This window comes from Zea mays, chromosome 8, assembly GCF_902167145.1.
Source record: "Zea mays cultivar B73 chromosome 8, Zm-B73-REFERENCE-NAM-5.0, whole genome shotgun sequence".
Lineage (NCBI taxonomy): Eukaryota > Viridiplantae > Streptophyta > Magnoliopsida > Poales > Poaceae > Zea > Zea mays.
The window spans coordinates 129,956,518-129,968,063 of NC_050103.1; the positions used below are offsets into that span (position 1 = coordinate 129,956,518).

At 48.1% G+C, this 11,546-nt stretch overlaps 1 protein-coding gene across 1 annotated transcript; it reads right to left on the bottom strand.

Annotated features, from left to right (window-relative positions):
* Positions 1 to 3,952: 3,952 nt before the first annotated feature.
* On the bottom strand, positions 3,953 to 4,300 carry LOC103637271 (uncharacterized; the record flags this gene model as incomplete). The annotated part of the gene is made up of 1 exon (XM_020551971.3): positions 3,953 to 4,300. A coding segment is annotated over exon 1 (348 nt), but the record flags the coding sequence as incomplete, so codon positions are not given.
* Between the last annotated feature and the right edge of the window lie 7,246 nt (positions 4,301 to 11,546).

The following is an 11,546-nucleotide window of genomic DNA, read 5'->3' on the forward strand; positions in this document are numbered from 1 at the left end:
CGCCGCTAGATGCCATGCCGCCGTGCGCCAAAAGAATGCGGGGTCCTTCGGCGCTGCCGGCTCCGACCTGGCCGCCACCACAGCCGTGTGCGCCTCTCGGTTGTTCGACGAATCTTTCGGCGACACAGCCATCGCCCGCTTCAGATCAGCAAGCATTGGTATCTCCCTCTCGGCCACAGCTGCTCGTCCAGACGAAGGAGAGGAGGAGGAGGACAACAATACTTGATCCATTTGAAGCTGCCATGCTGCGAGAGACAGCTGACGAAGAAGAGGACGACGACATGGACGACTTTGCTAAGGCACTGGAAGATATGCTGTTAGGGCAAGCAGAGGAGCCTGCGCCGGAGTTCGACGACGACGGCTTTGCCAATGCATAAGAGGATATGCTGTTTATATAGTACTAGGTCACAATGTTTGAAAGTGGCTGCGAGTTTGCCTGCCCATGACACTTGCTTAGGCATTCAGTAGTATCTAGTTATTATTAAACTATAGCTGCACAAGACCTTCATAGTTGTTTTAAAACTCTTTGTAATATGCACAAGAACCTTACGGGCTGATTGGTTGGCCGGCCGCGCGAAGCCGGGCCGGCGCGAGCCTGTCCAGCCGCATACTCAGGTTTCGGACGTACCGGCGGACGCAGAAAAATAGCTGTAAAATGAATTATTTTGTATCTACTTGTGGAGCTCACACCTGTTACATACATGTAACTAAACATGTGCTTGCATAAAGTCAATACATACGATAGCTCAGAATCAAATGGTGCGGGTAACCAATCACATGGTAATGTATGACGTGATCACGTGACATCAAACAAATACCAAGGTGATACATCTCTCCCATGTATTGTTTTTTATTTCCAAAGTGAAACCTACAAAAAAGGGTAAATTTACTGTGTCAGGCACCGTAAAATTACTGCATTGCATTTCTCAGCCAACAAAGACAATGCATTTCGAGACAATATATGGTACTAAAAGCATATATCTGAATTCGAATAACAACAACTACCAGGCGCCAATTCAATTCCATCTCTTTTTATAGCTGAAGCTGAATATCTCATTAAGACGATACAAGAAATAGGCCGTGAGAGAGGAAGGTGAATGATTACGGAAGCTTAAAAAAATAATAGTCCCTCCTAATCACAAAATCAAAACATAAAACACTTTTCTAGCTCTAAAAAATAAATATCTCACCTGCTAATCATAAAACCAAAATAAATCACTTTTCTAAATCTGGATAGATTCTCATTACGTTAGTAAAAATGTTACAAACTATAATCCGTAACTTCGACCGATCACAAATTTAACATATTAAACTAGATAAAATTATAAAACTAACTTAACTGAAATCACATCGATCAAACTTTCGTAAGTAAACAATACTAGTAAGAGAATGACAAAAATTAATCTAGATCTAATTTTGAGATTAATCGAGAATAATAAAAGATTAATTTTCTAAATTTCATAGGTTGCTAAATTGATGGCCTATCACTACCGGAATCGCAGGCTTTGCCGAGTGTCTTTTGTCGGGCACTCGGCAAACAAGGCTTTGTCGAGTGCCGCACTCGGTAAAGCTAGGCACTCGGCAAAGCGAGCTTTACCGAGTGCTGCACACTCGGCATAGGGCGACACTCGGCAAAGACAACTTTGCCGAGTGTCAAACTCTCGGCAAAGGGGGCTCTCGGCAAACGGCCGTCAGCGGCCGTCCCAAAGCTGACGGCCGTCAGTCTTTGCCGAGAGTCAACGGATGGCACTCGGCAAAGAGGTTCTGTGCCGAGCGCCACATAAAAGGCACTCGGCAAAGCATACTTTGCCGAGTGTCATCTCTAGACACTCGGCAAAGTATATTTTTATTTTTTTTATTTTTGTCTCTCAAAATTTTTGTGGTATGTTCGTACACTATGTAGACCTACATGTATCATTTGTGGACAATTTTAACAGAGTTTTCAATCGTTAGTAGATTTAGTTTGTTTATTTGAATTTCTTCGGAAAATTTAGATTTGAACTGCAGATCACTCGAAACTTGGAAAATCGTGCATGCAAAAATGATATCCATGCTACTTAGCACAAATTACGATCGATTTCAGGAGCGGACCGGAAACTTCGAGCACCATGCTCACTCAACATGACTGTAAACTTGCCATCCAGGTGTTTAAAAATTGTATAAAACAGAAACAAAGTCAGAAAATCATGAAACCTGTCCACGTGTCATGATATCATATGTAGAGGCTGTGATAAAAATTTGAAAAAGTTTCGAGAAAGCTGTAACGCACTATGTGTACAAACCTAAGAGATCCACATTGAAACTCTATGATTTCATGTGTGGTTCTCTTAGGTTTCTACACATAATGTCTCACAACTTTCTCCAAACATTCTAAATTTTTTATCACAGACTCTACATATGATATCATGACATGTGGACAAGTTTCATGATTTTCTAAGTTTGTTTGTGTTTTATAAATTTTTTAAACAGTTGTATGGCAAGTTCACGGCCATGTTGAGTGAGCATAGTGCTCGAAGTTTCCGGTCCGCTCCTGAAATCGGTCGTAACTTGTGCTATGTAGCATGGATATCATTTTTGCATGCACGGTTTTCCAAGTTTCAAGTGACCTGCAGTTCAAATCTGAATTTTTCGAAGAAATTCAAATAAACAAACTAAATGTACTAGCTATAGAAAACACTGTTATAATTGACCCAAAATGGTATATGTAGGTCTATATAGTGTAGGAACATACCACAAAATTTTTTGGTTGGCAAAATAAAAAAATAAAAATGTACTTTGCCGAGTGTCCAAAAACGACACTCGGCAAAGACTCTCTTTGCCGAGTGCCAGCCTGGCAGCACTCGGCAAAAACAATAAGTTAAGATTTTGCCGAGTGCCTGTCAGTCGGCACTCGGCAAAATGTATTTTAAAATTTTTAATAAATGCTTTGCCGAGTGCCTCAGACCTGGCACTCGGCAAAGCCGTCTTTGCCGAGTGCCAGATCGCGGGCACTCGGCAAAATGTACTTTAAAATTTTTAAAAAAATCTTTGCCGAGTGCCCGTGATCTGGCACTCGGCAAAGCCGTTGAATAATACAACCGTCGTCTTCCTCTCTTCTTCTCTGCGCTCACTTCGTTTTCCTCTCTTCCTCTCTTCACCACGCCGCCACCCACGCCGCCACCACGCCGTCGGGCCCGCGCCCACGCCGCCACCACGCCCTCTGTGGTCTGCGCTGCCTGCTACCTCCGTCGGCGCCCCCAGCTCCCGGTGCCCCAGTGCTCATAGCCGCCGCCACTCCAGAACCGCCAGGTACGCCGCCGGTCGCCGGCCCCCCTCCAACCTCCTCCCTTTTACCTCCGCCCACAGCTCCCAGTGCCCATAGCCGCCGCCAGTGCCTAGTTCTGCTGACAGTGAATTAATTTGTTGACACTTGACAGTGAATTTGTTGATTTTGCCGCCAGTCCATAGCCGCCTCCGCCCACTTGACAGTGAATTTGTTAATTTTGCCGCCAGTCCATAGCCGCCACTGCTTTTGATGCAATTGATGTAGTATCGCAAGAGTAATTGATGGTCAAATGATGTTTCTAAAGACATCCCCAAATCCTAATCTGCCTTATGTATAGAAAGAAAAAGAGGGGTAAATAAGTTAAGTAGGCTCACTAGATCAAATTGTTCATCCAGCAATCGTCTCACTCTTGGCTTTGGCTCATCCTCATCCTCATCCAGCAATCGTCGACAACCTTCTCAATTCGCCTCACTGGTGCAGTCTTGGCAGCCACCTTACACATCGTCTTCCCCTCGTCCAGTTCACCCTCGCTGGGACCAACCCGTACCCTACTTGCATCATAAGCCTACGCACAGAAAAGGATTAAAAACCTTAAGCATTCCAGTCCCAGTTGCTAAAAAAGACGGAGGCTCTGGTAGAAAAAGGAGTGACCTTGACATCGAGCGGGACAGGCTCGGGGCGGGCGGTGGAGCTGGGGACGAAGGATGAGGCGGCGACGGCGGCGGGACGGAGCTCGCGGAGGTGGGAGAGGTAGTTGTAACCGTCGTCGGGGAGGCCAAGCTCGAGGATCTCGCGGCGGACGTGTTCTGGGAGGGGGCCGGAGGCAGAGAGGAAGTTGCCATCGCCAAAGGAGGGGTCGGAGAGGAATGGGTCGAAGGAGTCCTCATCGGCGAACCCGGGAACGGTGTAGTCGTTGTTGTCGGTGCGGACAAAGACGCGGTCGTTGGGATCGGCAGCGCCGGCGCGCGGAAAGAGGCGGAAGGTCGCGAAGTTGCGGGCCTTGCGGCCGCCGCCGCCTACTCCGCTTCCTCCCATGTCGGCGGTGATGGTGGGCTACTGGGCTGGTGGCGGCGGAAGAGGAGGTGGATGGGTCAGGGTTTTGGGATTTGGAGATCGGCGCAGAGAGTTGGACAAGAGGGACACAAGATTTTGCTGTGGGCGTTTCTTTTATAGAAAGGGTGAAATTTTGGTGAATCTGGACTGTTTACATTGATACGAACGGCACTACCGGAATCGCAGGCTTTGCCGAGTGTTGTATTCTTTGCCGAGTGTCTTTTGTCGGGCACTCGGCAAACAAGGCTTGTGTTTCTTTTTTTGTATTAATAGACTTGTGTTTCTTTTTTACAGAGAAGATACTTGTCTTCCTAGCCGCTGCGGGTCTGCCTGCACCGCGTCGCGTCGCCACTGCACCGACCCGCCACAGCCCCACTAGCCTGACTCCACCGCCACCCTAGGTATAACCTCTATTTCCGCATCATGGTCGTAGATCACGTAACCCAGTTAGGCGTCTCCCGTTCGAAAGTGATACGGTGTAGATATGCAGATCTTTGCATATCTACAAATGTATCAGTTTCGAATTGTCCACGTTTTTTGGACAGCCCGCGGTTGCGTAGATGGTGTTAGTTTCCATGCTCTACTCCGGTCCGAGAAAGAGTTTCGGCGTCACCTCCCTGTTGTTCTCCGGACAGTACACTCTCCCTGCCAGGACGTGTATCCGGAGAACAGCGGGGAGGTGCTGCCGAAATTCTATCTCGGATCGGAGTAGAGCATGGAAACTAACTCCATCTACGCAACCGCGGGTGGGATTAGGACCTATCCTCACCTATTAGAAGGTAGGAACGTAGTGTACATGCATTACATGTCTATATTAAACTATACTCGGTTATATATGTTAGAGGATGGAGGACCGTGAGTGGATGTACACGGGCCGCGTTCGACGTAATGATGTCACCCCAGAATGGATTAGGAAGACCGATGCTTTCGTGGAACGGGCATATGGCGAAGCTGCTAAAGGAGCTAGCCTAGTCCCTTGTCCGTGCAGCAAATGTGACAACCGGAAAAGAAAACCAAAGAAGGCCATGGTAGAACATATTTGGAAGAATGGATTTACGCCGGACTATACTCGGTGGATCTTCCATGGTGAAGCGCATCGCACGAGAGAGGAGGTGGTGAGACAACGCGTCGAGGATTACGATGCTGATGCCGGGGTAGCAGACATGTTGAACGACTATCACGAGGCACAGTTCGCCGAAGGACATACGGAGGACGAGCCAGAGGCGACCGCAAAGGCATTCTACGACATGTTTGACGCGGCACAGAAACCCCTTCACGGCAAGACAAAGGTTTCTCAACTGGATGCCATTGGGCGTATAATGGCGTTGAAGTCGCAATATAGCATGAGTCGAGACGCCTTCGATGGTTTGTTGACAGTTATTGGCAGCCTGCTTCCGGAGGATCACGTTCTGCCAAAGAGCATGTATGAGGCACAGAAACTCCTTCGTGCACTCAAGATGACGTATGAGCAGATACATGCTTGTCCGAAGGGCTGCGTCCTATTTAGGAAAGAACACACTGAGGCAAAGTACTGTCCGAAGTGTAAATCGTCTAGGTTCATGGAGGTAGACTCTGGTGATGGACAGAAGAAGCAGCTCGACATCCCCGTGACAATCCTACGCCACCTTCCGTTCATACCGAGGATCCAGCGTCTATACATGACAGAGGAATCCGCGAAACAGATGACATGGCACAAAAAAGGCAAACGATACAATCCTGACAAGATGGTTCACGCATCCGATGGTGAAGCATGGACCCACTTTGATGCCATTCACCATGAGAAAGCCAAAGAGGCTCGACATGTTCGTGTTGCGCTGGCCACAGATGGGTTCAATCCCTATGGAATGACCGTTGCCCCATACACATGTTGGCCCGTGTTCGTTATCCCCATCAATCTCCCCCCCGGCGTATGCTTTCAAAGACAGAACATATTCGTGTCGTTGATAATTCCTGGACACCCGGGGAATAAAATGGGCGTGTACATGGAGCCTTTGATTGATGAATTGGTCCGTGCTTGGGAGGAAGGGGTATGGACGTACGACCGAGCTACGAAGACAAACTTCAAAATGCATGTTTGGTACCAGTACTCCATGCATGACTTTCCGGCGTATGGGCTATTTTGCGCCTGGTGTGTTCACGGTAAGTTCCCATGCCCAGTTTGCAAGGAAGCTCTTAGGTTCATTTGGTTGAAGAAGGGTGGCAAATATTCGTCATTCGATAAACATCGACAATTTCTCCCTCCTGACCATGCATTCCGACAAGACATCAAGAACTTTACGAAAGGTGTCGTGGTGACAGACCGCCCACCTGCAATGATGACTGGTGCCGAAGTTCGCGAACAGATAGATGGTCTCGTGGCCAACCCAGAAGGTGGTTTTGTGGGATATGGTGAGCAACATATGTGGACACATAAGTCGGGCTTGACTCGGCTCCCCTATTATGATGACCTGCTCCTTCCACACAACATTGACGTGATGCACACTGAAAAGAATGTCGCCGAGGCACTTTGGGCGACAATTATGGAGATTCCTGATAAGTCAAAGGATAACGTAAAGGCAAGAGTGGATCTGGCAGAGTTATGTGATAGACCAAACCAAGAGATGAAGCCGCCTAGTGGTGGTAAGACATGGAGAAGGCCTAAGGCCGATTTCGTCCTGAGCAGGGCCCAGAGGAAGGAAGTACTACAGTGGATCAAGATGTTAATGTTCCCTGATGGGTATGCAGCTAACCTTAGTAGGGGGGTGAACTTATCTACTCTGCGAGTCTTAGGGATGAAGAGTCATGACTTCCACATATGGATTGAACGAATTCTTCCGGCGATGGTTCGAGGCTATGTCCCTGAGCATGTCTGGCTAGCGCTTGCAGAGTTGAGCTATTTCTTCCGCCAGCTTTGTGCAAAAGAGTTAGCTCGGACCATGATTGCAGACTTGGAAAGGATGGCACCCGTGTTACTGTGTAAGCTGGAGAAGATCTTTCCACCCGGCTTCTTCAATCCGATGCAGCATTTGATTATTCATCTCCCATATGAGGCACGAATGGGGGGGCCCGTGCAGGGACGTTGGTGCTATCCAATCGAGAGATGTCTAAAGAGTATCCGAAAGAAATGTAGAAATAAATGCAAAATCGAGGCTTCCATTGCAGAGGCATACATACTGGAGGAGGTGTCAAACTTCACAACAACTTACTATGGTGACAAACTGCCGAGCGTGCATAATCCACCCCCTCGTTACAATGATGGCGGCAATGAATCGAACCTCAGCATTTTTCGAGGGCAACTCGGAAGCGCGAGTGGTTCGACCACCAAGACCCTGAGACATGAAGAGTGGCGCCATATCATGCTATATGTATTGACCAACCTTGAAGAGGTGACGCCATACATGGAGCAATTTCTTCATGAATTCTGGCGTCGATCAAGGGACCCAACTCCACAGGAATATGATACCATTCTTAGAAAGGGTGCGGGAAATGGATTGCCCGATTTCATTTCCTGGTTTAAACGTAAGGTACGTGCTTAGTTTGTTATTCCAAGTTGCTCTTACGTGCGAATAATATAACAATCTAGCGTGTTTGAACTTGCAGGGCCAAAGAGAGCCGTCTATGAGTGCCGAGTTGAGACAAGTAGCCAATGGCTTTGCCTATAGGGTCAGGAAATTTTCTGGGTATGACATCAATGGATACCGTTTTCGCACAACAAGCTACGACCAAAGTCGGCCCAATCGAAAAACCACGTGTTCTGGAGTCTTTACGCCCGGGCTTGACGAGGTCGAGTATTATGGAAGAATTGAAGAAATATATGAACTCAATTTTTATGGTTCCAAACCTCTTACTCCAGTGATATTCAAATGTCATTGGTTTGACCCTGAAGTTACGAGACGGACACATTCTAATCTTGGGATAGTCGAAATTCGACAGGATTCCACCTTAACAGGAGACGATGTCTACATTGTGGCCCAACAGGCCACACAAGTGTATTATCTTCCATATGCGTGCCAAACGAAACAACATCTTAAGGGTTGGGATGTTGTGTATAAGGTATCACCGCACGCTAAATTACCTGTTCCAAACGATGAAGATTATAACTTAGACCCGGACACATATGACGGAGAGTTCTTCCAAGAAGATGGGCTCGAAGGGCAATTTGAGATAGACTTAACCGAAGCGATCGGAATGGAAGTAGATATTGAAATGGTTGTTGATGACGAGGATGATGAGGTGCAAAATGAGAATGACTTAGAAATACTTGAAGGCAATGCCAATGACGAAGTTGCGCCTTCAGATGATGTTGACTATGAAATGGTTGATAGTGATGATGACACTTATGATCCGGCTAACCCGGACACATATGAAGATTATTTTTAATCGATGTAATGCTATATTTCATTTATTTTGCATATGTTTCTAAATACATATTTTTTTATCTGTGCTTAATTGTTTACTCTTAATTGCAGGTTGTTGGACAAAGATGGTGGGCGGTGGGACGAGGACGAGGAGGGGGAGGGGGAGGGGGAGGAGGAGCACCCGTAGGACGGAGGAGGAGGCGCAGCAGGACGACGCCGTACAGCAGCAGGTGGAGCAGCAAGCCGCTGTCGATGCGGCACAGCAGGACGACGACGATGCGGCGCAGCAGGACGACGACGACGACGACGCCGCTCAGCAGGACGTCTCAGGTTCTGGCTCCTCAGGTTCGAGGAGTATCTACCTGCGAGGTCCCGCGAGCCTACCTAAGCGACCCATACTTCGTGACAGACGTCCGCTCATACGACCCGATGGAGAGAGGTAGGTAACTTTAGATGTTGTTGCTGCTTTTTCATATTATATGTTCAAATTAATAATAGAAACTAATACTTCATCTTAATCACTTCGACATGTCTTGGATGGTTTTGGAGACTGCAGGGGGTCACGGCCGCAACCCCAATGGCATCCTCGGCCTTCTATGCCGGGAACACTTCCCTGGACTTGTCGAGTACGCCGGAGTGACGAGCCCAGCATACACCTTCGACCACTACGCCGTCGCCCCCGATGCAGTAGATCGGGACGGCAGACAATTCAACAACAAGGCGGAGCGGGTCAAGCAAGAGCTGTGGGTAAGTCTTCCTCACACTATATTGTTTAATAAGTCGCATTTGTTGCATATTCTTTAAATAATGTATGGATACATCGTCTTTGTATGTAGGATTTCTTCAGGTGCGATGCTGGATACGAGGCCAGGGCGGATGTGGTGTCTACGACGTGCTGTAAGAAGCTCGTCGTGGACATGCACTACGAGGCGCGCATCCAGGCCATCGTCACTTACCACGGCTCCGTCCTTGGGGAGAAGGTGAACAAGAAGGACGCCCGAACCATGTCATTGACTGCGGACCAGTACTTGCAGGTAAATACAAAACTTTATTATTGGTACTAAATATGCTTATTCTTATCTTCTGATATGCGGTGTACTTATATTTTTTTAGATGATTCCTCATTGGTGCGCCGCGCATCCTGAGTGCTGGGAGAAGATGGTGCAGAGGTGGTGCTCGGCTGAGTGGGACGAGGCGCACAACGCTGGCCGGGAACGGCGTTTGCTGATGCAAGGTCCCTCCCACCATCAAGGCAGCCGCAGCCTGGGCAAATACGCGGAAGCATGGGTACGCGCTCTTTTTTATTTAGGTATATAACTTTCGATTAGACATGATTTCTAACCATATCGTTGGTTTTCTCGCAGTCGGCGGCACATGGTGGCGCGCCTTGCTCCACGTTCTCGGCATATGCCATGGCCCACAAGGGGAAGGCGACGTCCGACGTCACCTACAACCCGGATGACGGGCCCGAGGCGTACACCAACCCCGCCATCCACAACCGACTCAGTGAGTACACCGCAATGGCCAAGGAGGTCCATGGGCCAGATTACGATCCGAGGACCGAGGACATCGACGGAGATGTCCTCATGAGGGTCGGAGGAGGCAAGAGGCATGGGCGGTACTGGATTGCCGACGGGGCAATCGACTCGTCCTCCACTCCCACTCTCTCTCAGGTGCGAGCAAGGAGCACGAGCGCGAGCCCAGCCATACGACCTCGGCAGGACACCTCACAGCATCGTATCCAGCAACTCCAGGTTATTCCTTATCTATTCATCGTTCATTAATTTTTATATATCTTCTCTTTGCATTATCGTAACATTAGGGCGAAATATTACAGACTCAGCTAGATGATGAGAGGAGGCAACGTGAGGAGCTGGAGAAGAGGATGGCGGAGATGTTCGCGTACATGCAGAGCCTTGGCGCCGCACAGGGTCATGCTCCACCACCTCCGTTGTTCCCTGCAACTGACCCTGCTGAGTTCACTACTCCTGTGAGTATCAAAATTTTAGTACTGCATGATATATATTCATATGTTCTCACACATACAATCTATTCTCTATGCAGGGTCAATCGGCGGCGTCGAACAACCCTCATGCTTCGTCCAGCCCTTCGCCGAACCAGTCCAGATGCCCACCTCGTTGATGATCCAGACTTGGTCTTGTGAGTGTTGGTGATGTTTGGCTAGACTTGGTCTTGTGAGATACTTGGTGATGTTAGTGATGATCCAGACTTATATCTGTTTTGTGATGAACCTGACTTATATTTGTGAGACTTATATTAGTGACACTTTGTGATATATATGGTGTTGATGATAAATGTGTTCATTCTGTGATGCGATTGATATATATCTTTTGATGTGAATGATATATATCTTTTGTGATATATATAATGTGATGTGAATGATATATATCTTTTGTTTGTTTGGATGGAACAGCAAAAACAAATTAAAAAGGGACATCCTGGTCACTTTGCCGAGTGTAACACTCGGCAAAGGTCGCTTTGCCGAGTGCTATGACCATGGCACTCGGCAAAGAAGGAAACCTGGGAACCAGTAAAGACATCTTTGCCGAGTGCTGACAATGGCACTCGGCAAAGAAGGAAACCTGGGAACCGGCAAAGATGTCTTTGCCGAGTGCCATTGCCAAGGCACTCGGCAAAGGGACTGGCAAAGGGGCCCACTGGAGAGTTCTTTGCCGAGTGCCAGTCCACCAGATACTCGGCAAATAAACCTCCTTTGCCGAGTGTCGCCGTGGCACTCGGCGAAGGATCCGTCACCGTCACTTGGCGCCGTGACGGTGACTTTTCTTTGCCGAGTGCCCGTCAAAAAGTGCTCGGCAAAGATGCTGTTGCCGATGTACAGTTCGCCGAGCGTTCTTTGCCGAGTGTTACAC